This window comes from Barbatula barbatula (genome assembly GCF_947034865.1).
Source record: "Barbatula barbatula genome assembly, chromosome: 10".
Taxonomy (NCBI): Eukaryota; Metazoa; Chordata; class Actinopteri; order Cypriniformes; family Nemacheilidae; genus Barbatula; species Barbatula barbatula.
The window spans coordinates 16,422,541-16,442,845 of NC_136773.1; the positions used below are offsets into that span (position 1 = coordinate 16,422,541).

The following is a 20,305-nucleotide window of genomic DNA, read 5'->3' on the forward strand; positions in this document are numbered from 1 at the left end:
CTAAAAAGATATAGTAAATGTACTTTTGCATAAAATATCAAGACTTCAGAAAATATATCTTTAATAATGTTTCGATTTTTTTGTTGAAAAAAAGACAAAGCAACTCATGAAGTAAAATAATGACATACAACATACCTGTAAGATTTATCGTAGGAGTTGACTCCAGCAAAGGACTTGCTCCTACTGATGGATTTGTTGAGCACCCTGCGGGTAGGGCGCACAGACAGGGACATGGTGGACACAGCTCTTGAGGGACTCCCTGCACAGAAACAGATATCAAACATGATCAAAATTGTGGTTTTATACTATAAGATCACAAGGATTTATACATCATTTTTTATGTTCATTTTATTTTGACATTAAATAATATTTTTGTCAAATTTTTTGACTTATTCACCTCATGTCATTCAAAACATGTATATGACGGTTTCATCAAAAATATATTTTGAGGAATGACTCCTTGGTTTTGTGTCTATACAATTGAGGTCAATGGGGGTCAGTGTTGTTTGGTTACCAACATTCTTTAAAAGATCTTCTTTTGTATTCTTGAGAAGAAAGAAAAGACATACATGTTTGTTTGATATGACATGTGGATGAGTAAATGAAGAAAGTTTAAGAACTATCCATTTAAGTAGTGGACACAGGAAAAATAACCATAGAATAACTTTTAAATGTGAAAAATAAGCTCAGTAAGGTCCCGCACTGATCAATGTATGTAAACAACATTCAGTTCTGAGGTATACATACAGAAAAACTAATACACACGTTTTTAGGATATATCACAACCTGTATACTGTCAGGAAATATATTCCCTCCGATCTAAGGTGATAATATCTCCATATTGCCTAGCAACATGCATGCATGCAATGGCTTCTTCCTCACAGTCCTGCCATAGATTGAGATTACAGTCTGAGGACACGGCAGACATGTAGAAAATGCATAAATATAAAATAATGTGATGAAAAAGATCTAAAAATACAGGAGAAGAGTCACACTAGACAGGTGCTCATGTATAATAACAACCGAGACAACCAAAGACCAAATGGTACAATTTTACAGTCACACAGCTGTCTATCCTGTGCTATTATCATAACCAGAGAGGGAGAGAAAGTTATCATGTCTTCCAGAACAGATAACAGCCTATACAAGAATTTCCTTGTAAAAAAAATCAGTGAGGTCGCCTATCACAGACCCTGTCATGAGCCTATCAGACATCGCAGCTACATAAACCCTCCGTGGACACCGTGTGGGAGGACAGGATAGTGAAGATAACATAACACCACACCAATCATGCCAGTACAGAAAGCAAATGGACCAACTCAGCCCACAGCTGAGACAATGAGCAAAAACCTTGACAGGAAAGATACAGGATCAAAAAGTTAGACCAGAGACAATATCTAGTCTAGAATAACAGAGATGTCCACAAACAAATAAAAGTCACGTTTATCATTCTCAGTCTGATGAGGTAATGAGTGAACGGGAAAGTTTGCAGCAAATTCCTTAACATGAATAAGTCACGCAAGTACAGTTAAAGTAAAAATATCCAATACCTTAGTCAAATAAAAATATCTAATTTGTTTAATGAATGCACTGTTTTTTAAACAAAGTATTATACCAATACTGTCAGGGTTGTAGACCTAACAAAAAAAGTGTTTTTTATATAACCCTCATATAACCCTTATCTTACTACCCACAACCCCATATCGCCAAAAAATATAGAAGTATGTTAGTTTTTTCTACTAACATGCCAATTATTACAGTTAAATATCCCATTTATTAATATTTATGCAGAATTCTTCACATATGCTTTGATTATGAAGTTATAGCATTGGGAAAAAAAGAAAATGCCAGTACTATTGACCACAATACTATACATTTTTTACAAAGCATCATATGTTAACACATCACATACACAAGATGAAGTAAAGACATATGCAAGCTTTTACTTGTTAAAGAAACTCCTTTCATTGAAAATTGAATTAAGGCTTGATTTAATCTTTATCTAACAGAAAGCAAGCAAACCTGTCTTAATCCAAAGCTGCTTTGAAGTCACATTACAAAGATGTATGGTGCAATACAGTGCAATTCTTAGGTGCGAACCAGCATATTTCTGACCATGAGATCAGTTCGGCTATGACACGTCAGCACAATGTTTAGTCATCAAGATGACCCTGCCTGAGATGGTCAGTGCTTGAGTGCTTTCCTCAACAGAGATGGGCAGGTCTATGGATACAGCAGTGCATGACTGGATCGAGGAAGGAAGCTGGAGTTTATTTTAAAACTGAGGATAGGACACAGGAAATGACCCAGGCCTAACTTTACACTTTGTAAAGAGCCTCATGTTAGAATAGCCAAAGGTGTTCAAAACTAATAGAGCTTCTGAGGAACTGCACTGACCAAAGTAGCTACATACAATTCATTTCGAGACAAGAACGTGAAATGTAATTCAGAGTAAAATATCTTGATACAGAGCAGAACGCTTACAATCTTAAATTCTTTATGAAGTTAATAGTTAACTGAAACCAACTATGAAAAATACAATTCTTGAACAAAGGCAGGGATCATATCTTTTTAAGAAGCATTTCAGTTTCAATTATTTAAGGATTCTGTCCTTGTTTGTCTGAACATCACACACATGGTAATGTGTGTAAACACGGGTAGTGAATGTTGATGCTGATGTGAAACAAAAACCTCTGTGCTAATGCGAGCCAAGCATGGAGGAGGGGAATCTGTGCTGAGGGAAGTAGAATTTTTTCATTTCCCGCAGGATATTTCAACGTTGGTGGAGGCAAGACAAAAAAATAACGTCTGGTAGAGTTGTCCCACCTCTCTCTTGACTAGGGATGTGCGCTAAAACAGGCATATGTGTTCCACTTTCCGTATGTTATGATCAGAAATATTTCAAGATGCATTCATCGCATTTACAGTTCATTTTGTCATCAAATAATGTCAATCCGTCTTTTTCAAACATATTATTTTAGTATGTTAAGTGAGAGTAATTTTGAATTAAAACATTTTGTCTAATTTCTTCGTGTAATTGACTGTGGTTTTCAGTGTGGACTAGTAGGAGCTGCACCGTTTAAACGACTACACGACTGACTAGTCTTACACATCCCTTCTCTTGACATTGCTGGATATCATATCATGATAATTGTTCATGAGCAATTTTGTATCACACAAAAAGTATTTTTCCTTTCCAAACAAAATGGACAAATCGAAAATATTTCAAAAGAATAATACATTATACAGTAAATGAGCCCTGTTTGTAACCATTGCAAAACCCAACATGCACACTGACAGACCTGAGACGGTAACCGCACATCATTTGTTTTCTGTATTAAGATGATAGTTCACCCAAACAATATTCTGCCATAATTTACTCTGAATTTTTTTTAAAGAATGTTGTTAACCAAACAGTGACGGCACCTATTCACTTGCACTGGTTTTGTGTTTATACAATAGAAGTGAATGGGTGCCGCCACTGTTCGGCTACCAACATTCTTCAGCATATCTTCTTTTCTGTTCTGCAGAAGAAAGAAAGCCATACAGCTTTGAAATGACAAGACTGTGAGTAAATGTCAAAAAAAAATTGTGTGTGAAGTATCACTTTAATACTTTGGTGACTATAACCAACCCGAAAAATGTCTTCAAATCAAATGTAATAGATATAAACCACATGCCCCATTGCGATTACTATGAAAATAGGAAAATGCAACGCTTAAAATGGCCACTCGAATTGCCGCCTTCTAGTAGAAAGCGCCAATCGATAAATACTGAAGATTCTCTGGCTCACGAGGCTCTGTGCACAAGAAAATTGTTTTAGTACATTTTGAGTTTATGTTAAAAAAAGTTAGGCTACAGTTGAAAAAACTGTGTTTAATAGTTAGAAAAATGTATCTACACAATACAAGTAGATAGAACTTCAGTCTTGCATGACTAAAATAGCTGCCCAGAGGCATTGCAAACATGGCCGCTGAGTGCCACTTTGTAACTTTGAACAAATGCATGACATAGCACAATGTGTCAAAACGTGTCAAATCGCTTTTGTTTGCAACAATCTTCACTTCAACTGACATCATCAGAACACACACTGGAAACAAAGCAGAATGATTACTCACAAAAAAAAACATAATAGACTACACGCAAAAAACAGTCATTTACACCTTCTGATGGTCGTCCTTCCTCCTGTGTGACACCAGGTAAGCAGGGTAAATCACATTGTGTCTCACCATGGCTTACATGTAAACTACTTTCATTCAAAATTATAAAAATTCCTTTGAACCGATGAATTTCCCAGCAGATTGTGCAATTCTTCCAACTCTGTGCCGGGTTTCCACCTATCCAACAGAACGGCCAAAATGTATGAAAAATGATGTAAACTTCACGTCAACTGTTTTTATGACAATCAAACCTATTGAGCCTCTGGTCTCCTGACGCTCGTGCATCACACTTACTCCACTGCTCTGGTGGTCTGACCTTATTCCCGGATTATTCCAGAACAACAAAGCATCTGGGGGCTCTCCACCCCCGCCCAGCACGATCCAACTACAATGCAAAATAAACACCCTCATACACACTCTCTCACCAACCCAAATTGATGCGACGATTTACCAGGCTCCATTTTAAAAAATGCACACTTTTCAAAGTTAACACGGCTGGAGTGGTTGGGGAGACTACCTGTAACCTAAAAGCAAGCTTTCTAGCGCTTTCTCACTCACTTTTTTTGTTTGTGATGACAGGACATGCATTATGTTGGCGCAGTAGCCTCTCGCTCTCATACACATTCCATTCATATCGGAGATTACCAGGGCCTGGTGTCCATCAACCAAACACTAAAGGAGAACGACACAGTAAAAGGGGAAAGACCTAAAGCGTCATCCAACATGACCTCCCTGGGAACAAGCAAAAAGAAAGAACTGGTCCCCAAAACAGCACAGCGTGATGACTGGGGTCAATCCTGCACCTTTCTGAACCCACTTAACACACTGCCCTCATAACCTGACCCCTACTTAGGAGATAACAAAACAAAACTGTATAATTACGTATAAGAAGATATGAGCTGTGGTTAACTGGTACAGAATATTTAGATTTAAATAACTGGATTAAAGGGACAGTTCCAAAAAAAGTTTTTCCAAATCTCTATATATTTCTTTGTTCTGATGAACACACAGAAAGATATCAGGAAGAATGCATGTAACCAAAGTTCTTGGCCACCATTGACTACATAGGAACAATTACAATTGTAGTCAAAAGGGCCCCAGAAATTCCTACATTCTTCAAAATATAAAATAGCAAAACTTATATTGCAATATTTGGACTATGGTAGGTAAGAAATGTTTGGTTACAAGCATTCTTCCAAATATCTTGAAGACGGAATTTTCATTTCTGAAAATGTGAACTCTTCCTTTAAAGAGTACATATTTTGTGATTTTTAAGGTCCTACTTTGGTTTATCGCTTGTCTAAAAACAAGTTTACGTACATACAGTGTTCACTTCACTTTTTTACTTCACTTCACTTAAAACACTTTCATATTTTAATAATAGGCAGTTATTGTTGCCTCACTACTTGACTGACTCTCAAATGATACGTTCTGTAATTCATCTTTCTAATCCCCTCCTTTCTGCCGGCCCACTCTGATCTGATGGGTTAGTCTGCTGTGATTGGTCTATAACGTGCAGTGTCGCGAATGGAACATAGGCGGGTATTACATGGAGTGACGCAAATCTGACCTGGAAATGAAATTAGAACGACAGACGAATCGTTTCGCGTTATTCTGACTTTTTCCCAAACTTTGTTATTCGTTTACATTCAGTGTTTGTTACCAGGGGAAAGCCACACAACATTGCGACCGACCAATCAGAATCAAGTATTCCAAAGAGCTGTGTTATAAATCAATATATCATCAATGATTTATGATAACAACTTCTTATAAACATATCATAAGGAAAACACCTTCTTCAATACCAGGATGTGACAAACAAACACCACGAGAGAAAATAATAGTCATGTGATTTTTTTTAAATCCCTGAACACTTCACATTCACCCCACATGGTGTATCCTTCCTTTCATTATCTAAGCCAAAGGTTGAAACAAGAAACTCGGTTTCCCTTCTCCCCCTTCTTACTGCAAATCGATTACCTCAAGTTAAGAGATATCATTAATAACCCAATACTTTCAACGCTCTCATGAAGTTCTCTAAAGGTTGGCCAGGCCTGTGGTCTGAAATGGTGAATATCATCTGAGTGACTGTTTACTGCTTCCGCATCAACAGGCCTTAAGTAAACCAGACCAATAGCCCTGGGGGGAACGCTAAACTTTCTGACCTCCCTGCGTGTTTGTTCAAGATGACCCCGAGGTGCCAGGCTGAACCTTAAACCTAAGTAAACACGCTTTGATTCTCACTCATTCTCCAGTCCCTGACACAGAACAAATCTCTCAGGAGGACAGGGACACAAATGGTGTTGGAATCAAAACCTGTCATTCTGACAGCCTGTAAAACATGCACAACGCTTTGTGTGAGGAACTGTATCAAGTATCTTTTCTATTTACTTTCACTTAACTACATGTGCCAACATTAGCGAGACACAATGCCTATATCAAATGTCTCACTGTAAATTTTGAGCGCAGCGGTTTGCTGACGGGAACAGTAGCACGACTGTAACTACGACTGTTAGCAAACTTGGAGAGTGCAAACAAAATGAAGCCGATACAGAGAAGAAGAAAAGCATTTCTGCATTGTTCTACAATAAAACAACAGGAGACAATTCATTGGACATTATTCTAGCCACAACAGATCTGAAAACATCACAGCACACCTAACACATACCCCACACCTGCAAACCCTCAAAAACACAAGTACCAGCATTCACAACCATCCTGAAAAATAGAGCCTATAAACTAGATGACAAAATCAATGACCATCTATCTTGAAATCCTGTCATTTATACACCCATGCATGACACTCTCTCAGAAGTTAAAGAGTTATGGAGTACCTCCATATCCACAGTACATGTTTGGCAGTGTCGTCTTCAAAAAATGCCCAATAAAACGAGACGTATTCCAGATATCTAAGAAACTCTTGAGACAGAAATAAATCACAGTTCCAGCTGTGCTGGCCTTCAGAAAGTCTTCATCTTCTAGTCGTGTTCTCATAGCACTGGTGCAGAGAGAAAGAGGGAAGAAGCCAGGAAATGGGAAGGCCGTCGCCTTTGCTTCCAGTCCACTCCTCCCCTCCTTCTGTTTCCCGTTTACTTGCCGGTCTGACATCACACACTTCCTGCCACTCCCTTTTCCAGCAATGGGTTTGTGCTTTATTTTTTTTAAGATAAACACAGTCCAGAGTCGCTTCAGAGGTTTTAAGCTTTCCAGCTATTAATAATGACAACAAACATGGCTGCCATGACAAAAATAGCTAAATCTTGAATCATCAAAATCCCTTTCACACCCAAATCACTTAATTCTGATATGTTTTCTTTACTAAAACTTGCTTTTTAAATGAACGTTTAACTGAACAGTTCACCTCAAATTCACTTTACCCTCATGCCATCCCAGATGTGTGTGACCTATGTATAGAATTTTGTAGTTTTAACTGTAGTCAATTGATAAACTATACTAAATATTTTGGTACTTTAATATTTGCTATAGTAAGCTTCTAATACGGTTTACTATTGTACATACCTTATTCCATTCAAATCCTTCTCAATGCTTCCTTTTTTATTTATAACTTGTACTCCATGGATCTAAAAGAGCATGAAACAGGTGGATACTACAAATCCTAGTTATGCGATCTACTTCAAATGGGCTTTGATTAAGTTGCTTATTGATATATTTAAAATGATGTAATGCAAAATTGCACTGTTGTACTGTGGAACCTAAGGAAAAAAAATTCACGGAATTAATTATTTTATTTCACGGTAACAATCTCCTATTTTAATTCCATACATTATACCAAATTTTTCTTTGATTGATTTAATTTATTTATTTATTACAGTTCATTTAAATGCTCACCATAGTTACAATGTATGCAAGTTATGAATATGTACTAAAGATATCAAATTAAGTTCTGATTATGGTGGTTAGAGTGTTGAGCTTGTGATCAGAAGGTTGCCGGTTCGAATCTCAGTGCCAGCAGGTCATGACTGAAGGGCCCTTGAGCAAGACCCCTTACCCCTGATTGCTCTGCAGTAATGTGCCACTGTAAAAAATAAAACAACTACTTGTAAGTCGCTTTGGATAAAAGCGTCTGCTAAATGAATAAATGTAAATGTATTATTTATTTATGTTTATCTTCTGGCTATATCATATATACACATTAGGAAGATAAGACAACATGCATAAACAATGAAATATGATTATTATTCACAAACAATGAGACTTGTGTTATAAACTGGTGTTCGTCGCTCTTCACTCTCTATTAGATGCGCACTTTTGGTCTGTTGCGACTCTCTGTCTTTAGGTTTGTTTATTCTCGCACTTGTCTTTGCACACCTGTTAAACTTTATTAAAAATATTAACAGCATAACAAAGCGACCTGGCTTTTTTTATATGCACGTGCAGATCCCAGCACGAGCACTGGGGATGAGAGAGAAAGCGCTGGATTAGAGCGGGTCACGAAACTACAGACTGAAAGAAGGTCAAAAGAATGTTTGATTTGTTATTTGGTGAATTAATTCACATGTTTTTTTTCATCATAACACCCAACTTGCACCAAGTTAACCACGCATACTTATTTACATTCCACAGAATATAAAAATCTCTTACGGGTTGACATTTTATCCCGTGCTATTCTGCATATTCGTTATTCTGCATATATCCCCAGAGGATATCACTTTGACATCATCCTTTAACCAACTATTTCAGATGTCAAGATATGCAGTGGCTTCCAGTAGTACTTGGCTAACGCATGACGTTCAACGCAAGACGACATATCACAACAACATATTATTAAATGTCTAAAATGACAAGTCAAAAGAAACAGGCCTTTGATGTTACAGTGAGACTGAGTAAAGGGAAGTGCTCGAGACAGGCAGCTCGTATGACTGGTTTTTGCCAAGTAAGCTTAGACCTCACAACATAGTCAGGGTTTCCTCATATGAGCACCTGTTAAGATGTTTAGCTCGAATTCCCATCTTTCACTGTCGCAACAGAAGCCTGTTTTTTGCATCGGTTTATATTTTAATCATCATGATTGATACCTTGAAATTTTATGAAAATGTTAATGGTTTTCCAAGTTAAAAGTGTATAATAGCCCTAATGTGAACAGGCAACATGCTGTAGGGTATATTTGGCTTACAAACACATCTTTACACGTATTATTACTACACTCAAAAATCTTTTATCTACATTTCCTCTAGGCAAAACGAAAAACACACCACGTAAACGGATTCGTATCCCACAGAAGATCTTCTACACAATCTGTATACTGTGTCTGATTGGACCGGCAACAGTTGCTCAGGAGTAAATGATTGGTTGTAGTTATAGTTCAGAAGAAGTTGCCGTGGTGATTAGTAACCTGTCGTGATCCGTGAGACTGTGGAGGACTCTGTCAGCATCCCTCACAGATGGCTGTCTAGAGCTCTGATCGCTCACTCAGCACTAACACAAAAACTGCTTTGAAGCTGTCGCACAGCCTGTCTGTTTGAATATTTGTCCAACCATTATAGCATGATCTCGGATAAGAACACGGCAAACAAGCGTACAAAACTATTTCACATGCATAATACACTAAGGTTAAAGTATACATAATAAATTCATTCATGATCTATCTGTGGTGACAATATAAAATCGAGCGCCATCATGAATAGCACAGTGATTTCGATGAACATTTATATGCCTTAAAGATCATGTCATTAGACGAATTATTCTCTGTCTTCAAGCTTGCGAGTATTAAAACAGATATAAAAAGAATAGTGTGACACTAAATTATTCATTAAGACAAGACAATGTTTCATGTCCAACTAAAAACAATAGATGTCACTGGAATACAGGTACTACTGGACACTGTCAAATAACTAATGGCATTGTGGTTTACAGTAAGTATGGTACCATAAGGTAATGCCAGATGTTTAGTCTAATGAAGTCATTTCCCAAAGGTGCTTACAAGGATCCTACAATGAGTCACAGACTGAGGCATCTGGACCAATACAAATGAACAGCAGGTGGAATATCCCTGTTATCTACACACACGCACAAACACACACACACAGGATTACAATTTGACCTTCGAGTTTAGTAGAGGTCTCCCTTATTAAAGGAGTTCAACTCACATTCCTTTAAACTTCAGCCCGTGCTTGCCTTTTACATTATGGACGTATAAAAATCATTAAAGCACCCACAGATATCCTTTTGAGGTATTTAAACGCTGTTCCGAAAATGACAATCCAATATTTTAAACGAATTTTTCTTGTTCATTCAAAATGTAAAACTTTATAATATATTTAATTGATTTGATGGTTTTATTTATTTAATTCAAAAATGATTTAGCTAACAATGTTACAGTCATACAATTTTCTATGATGGCACAGAAATCAAACAATGAAAACTATTCCCGAACAAATTGTCCAATAAGAGTTGTTACGTTTCTAGATGCTTACCAGCAGCAGCATTAAACAGTTCCTGTATAGTTGTACCATTCTCTGTTATCTCGATTACAATGTTGACAACAAACAAAGAAGAGTATGGCTGTCAACCACAGATGTTCATTTGGCCCGACATCCCTTCAGCCTGGTCTCAACCCTGCGTCTCCTTACAGTGTCTCTCTACAGCCACTGACTAATGTTCTGCCAATAAGATGCTCATCGTGTAAACCACAAGTGAGAGAGAAAGTGAGGGAGGAATATAATTCTTCATTTATTGCCCATTTTAAGAGTTGCTGTGGTTTACAATGGAGGGAGGCTGTTGTTCGCCTGACTCTGCATTCTGAACAAGAGGACTTATCGCCACTGCTGACTTGACTGCTGATGGATGTATAAAAACAGGCCAAAAAGTCCACACTTGCACTGTCTGAGGAGGACCTGAATTTCAAAACAATTAAAGTCTGGATGTTGAAAAAGCTTTGAGAACCTTTTAAGTGGTACTCTTCTGTCATGAATTACTCCCCTACCCCATAGTAGGACAAATTAAAATGGTATTCAGAGCTGTTTTCTTTCCTAAATTCTTTAAAATATCTCATTCTGTAATAAAGAGAACCAAAAGGAAAAGCAAGGACAGATATTCAGTATTCCTTGGAAGCTAAACTATATTATAATCTTGTTGCATCTGTACAATCACTTCATCCCATCCTTTCTGCTTCATATATCTGGGTTGACGACATAGTTATCTTAACACTGGTGATGAAGAAGCAATCTCCACACATGACTCAACCAGAACACAGAAAATAAACATGCATCGTTCCAGTTAACGGTCTGAAAAATTCCCGTTACAGATTACCCTTTTCCCCACATAGCCCGCATTTTCACATATTACGCTGGTATTGACACTTAAAGCTCACCAGACAAGAATCAAAAAGCTATATATCAAGCTTCCATTACAGTCAATATTTGCATAACAAAAAATGTATTTGCTGCTATTTCTGATGTCAATCGCCCCAGCTGCACAGGCAAGTTTTGCACCCATGAATTCAAGACTTTCAGTTTATTTCCAGTTGGATCATGAGGCTTATAAGTCACTGGATCACTCTATAAGTCAATGGCTTTACTCAATACACTATACAGCCCTGACCTGATCAAACGATCTCCAAATCCAGCATTATATCGACCGTTTATATCACATTCTTCACCCAAACACAGTGAACAAGCCACAATGTAGTGCTATCTCTCTGCCCTGCTCACAAGCGAAAGTTCATGTTGTGTCAAGTAATTTTAGATGTTTTAGATGTTTCGAGTATAGCATCTCACATGACAACATGTCATATCCATCCAGCTCATCTAAATATATATGTACATAGATATTTACAAGTGTGCAATATTGCACCACATAAAATGAATGACATTGCGTTCCCATACACTAACTCCCATTAAGAGTTGTAAGCTATAAGCACGTAATGGGATTCGAGTGGTCCTCAGGTCTCTGATCTTCTCCAAGGATATCAGGGTTCAAAACAGATTATGACCTACATGTTTGGATACAGACACAAAGGTAGCGTTCAAGGAGGTTGTTTTTGTCTCCCTGGACTCGTTTCATAAACAGTTAAGTGATCATTTTAAAGCCTACGGACTCTCAAAGCACCACTGGAGAAAGAGGGGATCAGACCTTCACTTCCTGTTTGTTTAAACCCATGTGAGACCTAGCAGAGCTTTAAACTCATAAAACTGGCTAGACTATACATTGTTCTGAGTGACATATTATGAGCAAAATCTGTTCTGAATGTATAATGTCTGACCCTTAGATCAGCAGTATTGAATGTTTTCTGAATACATACATGTATTCCAATTATCGGCAACAGGTCCACTGAGATTTCAAAAATCCTTAGCTGGTGTGACCTTTTCTTGAAGTTCTGCACGTCACTGGGAGAACAACAAGCAGTATTATTATGCATGAAGAGGCACCAGCCAATCTGAATTTAACAGCAACTCTGTGCGTCTTGTTTCTACCATATTTGGGTCTGTGTCAACAAGAGAACCAGCGCAGACCGTTCAGCAGGTCGATGTCTTCTTTCATCAAAAGATTTACACAAATGTATCTACATATCTATAGCTATGAAGGTCTGCCTGTCACGTGGGCATTACGTTTGGACTGTATTTGTGGCAGATGACACAGCTGTCTGCAAAGTAGGCTGGTGTAAGCAGATTAACTCCGAGAGCAGACTGACAAGGTGTAAGTGATCTGAACCAACAAATGACTATGAATATATAATGTTCTGCTTTTGAAGACCGGTGTTTTGCCAAACTAAACAGACAAAATGACAACCGCATATACATGTTTGCATATTATGATAGGTGTGTGCTTGTGGTGACTTTGGTTTATCTGTGCAGCCATGAAGCCTGTGTGTGAATGTGCCATGGGAGCGAGTGAGTCACCCGGAGCAGATGCTCCTTCTCTCTTGTCCTGACAGAATAATAACACTTCTCTCACTCGCAGCGTAATGATACACTCCAGAAATACATGCCGTACTATAATGCACAGCCTACCCAGGAATTACACAGTACACTGGGCCAAATCCAGCACAGCTATGCATTTCTAACATGCACTGAACTTTGATGCATGTTGTGGATGTTGTTCAATGATGCACCGCTATGGCAACCCTATAATGACAATCAGCTTAAACACACGGTAATTCAAGGCTGAATTCATTATGGCAAGCAATGTTAGTAAGTTAGATTTGTACAGCAAGTTGGAAACACATTTTGACTACCAATCGATGTAGTTAAAAATGTCTAACAATTGTAAGTGGTTTATTTGAATGGCACGTTTTCATTGTGAAATATCCAGATGTTGCGCAATGGTCTTACATTATGTAACGCAGCCCACAAAATATGAGTGTGACTATAACCATTTGATGAGCATGAAGGAACCGGTGACTTATTAACCAGCAAAGTACTTTCCTGGAATAAAGAACAATTTCAGCAAATCAAACTGCACGTCTGTCTTGGGCCTCCATATCAGATTTATCAAAGTTTACATTTATACCCTATTTATTTTTACAGGAAAAATACAAATTTCACGTTTACATGTGGACATCACATGCTATGTCATCACATGTTTTAAGTGTGATTCAATGGGTTTCATGTGAGCATTCACATAAGATTTACCACAAAGTGACGATGAGAAATTCATGTGGCTTTTCTTTAAGCATGGTTACACTCCTCCATTCAGAATACTGATTTGCTCAAATAATTTTTCAAATATGTGACAGATAAACTGCAAAAACATATATTCAGCAATAGACTAAAGAAATATTTGTTTGTGTGTATGTTTACATAAATTCATTCACTGAAGTTTGCTCTAAAGACAGTCTCAGCGGACATACATGCCTGGCTCAAAGTTAACTTTTGATCTGTGTTTGGTTATAAAATAACAATTTACTTTATATTTAATTTGTATTCATATGAATTTTTAATTATTTTATGGTATATTAATTGTTAAACATTGAATTAAAACTACTCAACAGCTATTGATGCTTTTTAGAGGTCTTTTCATTGTCATATATTCCAGGGTGCAAACTGACTTTTGATCAAATTCTCAAACAAACGAAGTACTCGGTAATGGTTAATTGGGGTCAAATTTTGGTTTGTAGATATAACAAAAAAAACATTTTTCACTAATAAAACTTCAATGATAGTTACACTCAGGGGCGGACTGACCAGTAGGACATTCTTTCAAAGTCCAGAGAACCGTGACCAGCGATGTACTGACGGACGAATTGTAAACGCGAATGCACGCAACACGAAGGCATATAGTGAGTCGGACAAGCAGTGCACACGTTTCATACAACACAACCCCCCTCCCTACGTTGACACTACTAAACCATCTAAACATATTGGTCTCTGCTTCCCAATGACATCAACAGAGAGGTTGGTAATTTGTTTGCCTACTCAGTCAGTGTGTGGGTGGTCAGCCAATCCACACTCAGGAAACAGAGCTAGGCTTTAAGGAAGGACGAATGGGTGCACGCTCTGAAAGAGGTGGAGAACGAGAGAGAGAAATTAAGATTTAATGACAAAACCATCCTCAAAATTCTCTTTTGGCAAGAATGCGCAGCACTGCGTGGTAACTGCCCCACTCTGCACAGTCAACATAACAGTGTTTATTAGGGGAAAGGAAAGCTTCACAAACTCTTAAAAACATCTCACTCAAGAACACCTTTATCAATGCAAATTGTGCACTTTTAATACGTCTATTCTATGTGTGTTTGGTTTACTGCATTGCTAAGCATTCTTAATACTGTTACACTTCACATTCTCCACTGCGAAGCTCTGCAGTGTTAGCAGCTTCCTGTTTATCCAACAGATAACTGACAACTGAAGTCACACAGACAGAGGACGAGGCCTCTTTACAAAGCTGGCTGTTCTCAGAGGAAACTGTTTATAGTACCTAAAGCACTGTACTCTGATTCACAAACAAATAACTCTTTTGAGCTAGTTATTTTAATGAATAAGTCAAACTGGTGAACACTTGAACTATTGCTTTGAATCACTCAAGCAAATAGTATACTCAATTTGACAGAGCGATTACTGGATTAACATTTGACTCGCTTGCTGAACTGTCAGTCATCATGTCTGCTCAGAGTTGTGGGATTTACAGCGGTGTAAATATTGACTGGTTGTTCATGCAACAATTTCACATTAACATCTGAATGTTTTAGAATAAATGGCTTTACTACAAAAACAGTATCAGTGTTTTGCTTAGCATGCAGATCAGACTAGATAGAAAAGAACAAAACTTGTTTGGAAAGTTCGCTAAACTTCGTAGCTGCTCAAAACAGAAGCGAGTCTGATAAAATGATATGTGTAAAAATGTCTCCCTCTTTCTGCACTCCCTTGGGGTCTGCCGTTCCTATTTGAGTGTGATAGGTTTGTTATTTAAATGTTAATGCACGTCAGAGTAAACAACTGATGCCCCGTAATGCACAACGCAGTCGCGAACAGACGGAGGTGGCCAGTTTAAAGTTTTTGCATATGGAACCGGATCTGACTTACTATGCCACTGTATTTAAACACATATGTGGAGGTCTCTGGACTTAATCCCGGATATCCACTCACCTTAGAACCGAACCCGAGCAAAGAATCCTATGTAACCCCCAAAACGGCTCCAGTCACTCATTTCAAGTGCTTGCTTCCTCTGAAACTAGTGGCATTGTGACCGACAGGAAGAAAAACTAAAACATTATCTGCTTTCCCTACGAGGAGGGAAAGCACTATAAAAGATAAAAGGTTACATAGATACTTGCAGCTAACCTACAGCCCTTTCTGAGAAACAGAAACACAAAATATAACAGCAACACAAAATGTAGCATAAACACCAGATTGTGTGCACTTAAAATGAATATTATGAGCCTTTAATATCTGTATGGGTTCTGTTTGTTGTCTTGGAGAGCAAGTTAGGTCATTACGCTCTGAAATAAAGCCAGCGGCAGCATTCAAATTATATATGGGGTGATGATTCATTTATTTTAGCCAGTAAAAGTTGAATGGTGCTAAAGGTGTGCCTATTTTCAGAACGGTCAGACAGTTTTTCCTCCAGGGAGGAACGTGCATTTTTTTGGGGGGAAAGGAAATGAAAAAAGAAAATAAGCGAAGAGGGTGTGTAGATAGAAAGGGGAAGGAAAAAATGCATGTGCATTGGTTTCTACCCATCGCCTAGCTACAATACTGAAATAACATCTTAAACCACCCTGATTTTAGCTTGGCCGGGCTGGGAGACCAGCTTAAACCGCCTAAGACGAGCAAAACAGTTAAAGAGATTTAGACAAAAGAGAATAAATGATGGCAACATTTTTTTCTTTTTGGGTGAACAAAACCTTTGAGGTAGGTTTAAGTTCTATATAATTATATTACACATTTGCAACAGTTTGGGTGAGCCATTGTGATGTGCAACCAAAACATTTAAGCAAGCATTAAAACATTATAATAGGTAAATATTAACATTAAAATTAATCACATCCCATTGTTTTGAAAACGTCACCGACGTTTTTTTAAAGGTCCAGTCTATGAAAGCATCTACCGGTGAGGTTACGAATTGCAACCAATGGCTCTTGGCACTCCACCCCTCCCTTTAGAAGAACTATGTGGCTGACACAGGACTAAGAGATCATCACATTTTCGCTATGAGATAACGTACTTACGAAATGTGCTCTGTAGAGCAGTTTGTCCTGTTTAGGGCTAGAAACAACAAGGCGAATTCCATGTAAGGGGGCCCGGGGTGCATGTAGAAAAAGCACTTTCTAAAGTAATAAAAACATTACGTTTCATTATGTAAGGTCTTTAAACACCCCTGAACACATAGTTACGTGTATCACATTGCATTTCTGTCAATACGCCCTCCAAAAAAAACTACACAGCCCTTTTTAAAAACATATTACAAGGAACAAAGACGGCCTGACTGCCAGCACACGCTTTTGCTGATCAATTGCATGTTTTTTGTTGATCGAATCATTAGCTAAATTAGGCTCCTTCATGTCAGTCCAACTCCGCACAAAGGACAGATTGTGTGGCCCGTGGTGCCGTTCACAAGCCTGCGAGTTTTCCGAAAGTATTCCCACAGCCAGAAAGTACAACTGCTGGTACAGCTGCCTCGCGGCTTGTCACAGCAAACTTCACAGCATAAAAATGAAGCGACACTAAAATGGAAAGATGAGGATTCTTTGAGTTTCCTTTTGCATCTGACACTAAAAAAGGATTGTGAATGTAGGACAAGTCGTACACTGCTCATCGGACCATCTCATATGTTCCCAGTGGGCTTATACTGTATGTTGGCTCCTCACTCGTGTGAATAACTGACAGTACATATCACGGTATACATTTACATGCATTTCACATCAAAACTGCTTATTTTCACAACCATCAGTTCAACCTTAATATTTAGATTTGAGTATCTACTTCAAAGGCTAAGTTACCAGAGCCTGCATTCCCTTGCATAGGAAAAAATCTGAGGGATTAGGTTGTGGAGGATTAGCTCCATGGGATATTCTCTAAAGCAACCGAGCAGCCATGAGCAAGGATGGGAATGGAGAAAAGAAAGGCATCCAAGCAATAACACAAAGTGCTGAGGTCTGAAAATAGATACTAACTAGAGGAGAACCCAAACACATCTGCTCCTACCACACGCTGCTGACTTTACGAACTACGTTTGCTTGAACCAAATACGAATACTTCCGCTATGTGTTCTTCATTATTAATATCCGCGATTCTTCCGTTACATCTATTACACACAAACAGCAAACAAAGCTTTCTTTGTCATCAAACCCCAAGACTGAGCTCACTCCCGTCTCCTCCATGCCAAGGGCTCTGAGCAAGTATATCGCAGTGATAAAGCGCATACAAATAAGAATGGACAACATTACAGGGAACAAGCAACGAGCTTGTCAAGTATCTTCAATTAAGTAAACGCAGTCATTTTGTCTCGGCGTCATACTTCACTATTCGAGGAGATTCCGCCGTGTAAACGCGTACGATTTCTACTCACATTTCTACGCAACGCTTAAAATATAGTCAATAAAGGTCTGTTTATAGGACATGCGCGTCATTAAAATGATTTAATAAGTACATACATGTCTGTCGCCGGGGTTGGTCTCATCGATGTTTAAATCCAAATCCGAGTCGATCCGCAGGCGAGCTGATACTTTCAAAGGAAATGAACGGAAATGATTTCCCCGCGAAACAACGCGCAATGTAGCGCAAAGTATCCTCGATATATTCGCACCGCATCCGCTGCATGCAGAGGCGAGCCGTGTGTCACTTTCCCCCTCTGAAGGCTGTAGGCTCGGTCCTCTCGTTATCTCGCAAGGGGTGTGGACAAAACACATGCAAATGAAAAGACGTCCGTCTCCGGCGTGACCACTTCACACCCGACGGTCCGCGTGGAGTATCGAGAAAAGCCGATCCTTTTTAATTTAAGGGGGTGGGGTGACAACGCAAGGTACGGACCTTGTAGGCCAGTATCAGGTAGGAGGGATACTTGGAATCTTTATAAACGTTAACTGTACACTACACGCCCACATAAGACTTTTAAACACACTTCATTCAAACGTCTCATTCCGAACAGAGGGGGAAGGGACAATGGGAGGGACACAGATTTTCCTGGACTCATTCAGTGAAACCCATATATCTGAATTACACCCCCACATTCGACAGCATCATCACCACCGACATTAAAAAGATGCATCTGGATGCACAGCTGAGACTCAAATATTAGGTGAAACACATCATTAGGACATATGCATGCAGAGCCATGTGCAAAGAAAGTGTAACAGAAAGAAGCAGAATGAATTGTCATTTATAAAAATACAAAAACCTGTTTATGGCCCAACATTGTGTAGTGTCAATGGGCATCTCTACATTTTAGGCTGCAAGGCTGTAGCAGAACAACAGGCTATAGATAGGAACTTGGCAAGGACAGATCATGAGAAATTGTGATTATTCTAGGATATACTTAGAAATGTTTTAGGACAAAGTTTAAACCACCGGCACTGCCATGTTAATATTACACAAACCTCTTCGCAGACTGTATACTGTGTCACTAGGAATCTAGTCTACCTCAGCAGACCAAGAGCCAACATTATTTAGAAGGCAATTTACAAACTAGATTTTTACATTTTTGAATTAAAAAGTGATGTTTAGAGTCGTGTGATTTCAGTTTAATACTATCTGCAAATTGGAGTTTTCAAGAAATATGTTTGACAATGCTACCGGCACATACTTTACCTTAAAGAGGAAAATGTGGGCATCATTCACCACAATGTCATACAAAACACGTATGACTTGTGGAACACAAAAGAATATATTTTGAGGAATGTCTCAGTGGTTCATGTCCACACTATGGAAGTCATACAGAACATTTAAAATATCTTCTTATGTGTTCTGCAGAAGAAAGAAAGTCATATAGGTTTGGAATGACACAAGGTTGATTAAATGGTGAAAGAACTTAAATTTTTGCGTGAACTATCCCTTTAAATATCCTCTTTGTACTGAACTTAAGTCAACCCAAAAGATCTATCCAAGAGCTAAAATACCTTAGATGAGATGTGTTGTAGCTGAAGTCACCACCAAGCCCCAGAGGAGTTGTGACTGTGCCAAGGTCATGGGTTCGATCCCAGGGGATTATACATACTTAGAAACAACTGTATAGTATAATGCAATCTAAGTCGCTTTGGATAAAAGTGTCTGACAAATGCATAAATGTAAATATTAATGTTCCCATAGGCCTGGTGATTTGTTGCTGCAGCAACACTGCCGGCCGTACCAAAGGTGATGTTGTGTGTTTGAAGAGAGGGTCGGACGTGGCCACCTGCCAGCAAAAGATATGCCCAGATCCTGAAGAGAAAGATCAATGGAGTCTGCCCAGACCCCTCTCTTAACCCCACCCTTTTTTCTTCTATTCAAACCCATCAGGCCATTATCTCGTCCATTCTGAATTCCCTTCTCTAAATCAATGCAGCACGCACCCCCACATCTATTTATCCCCACAGTGGGTTAGCCTGGGCCACAATGTAGCCACAGCCCAGGGCTAAATCATAGCACCTAAATTATATACTTAGGCAACAAAATGCAAAGTGAAATCCATGCCATGTGCTGACAGAGCAAAACGCGTGAGAGTTCCTCATCAGATAACTGGAATGAATTGACGATGAAAAGTGGTTTGAAGTAACA

At 38.6% G+C, this 20,305-nt stretch overlaps 1 protein-coding gene across 3 annotated transcripts in view; it reads right to left on the reverse strand.

The window, feature by feature from the left end:
- ripor1 (RHO family interacting cell polarization regulator 1) overlaps positions 1–20,305 on the reverse strand; it is a 47,178-nt gene that overhangs the window by 18,625 nt on the left and 8,248 nt on the right. The window contains exons 1-2 of one of the 3 annotated variants that reach the window (XM_079465816.1): positions 18,208–18,642; positions 136–259 (exon numbers count right to left, since the gene is read on the reverse strand). In XM_079465816.1, coding sequence (XP_079321942.1) covers positions 136–233 — 98 coding nt within the window. In that variant the 5' untranslated portion in view covers positions 234–259; positions 18,208–18,642. Of the gene's footprint in view, positions 1–135; positions 260–18,207; positions 18,643–20,305 lie in introns of those variants that run through there. The other 2 variants (XM_079465818.1, XM_079465817.1) reach the window with 2 other exon arrangements.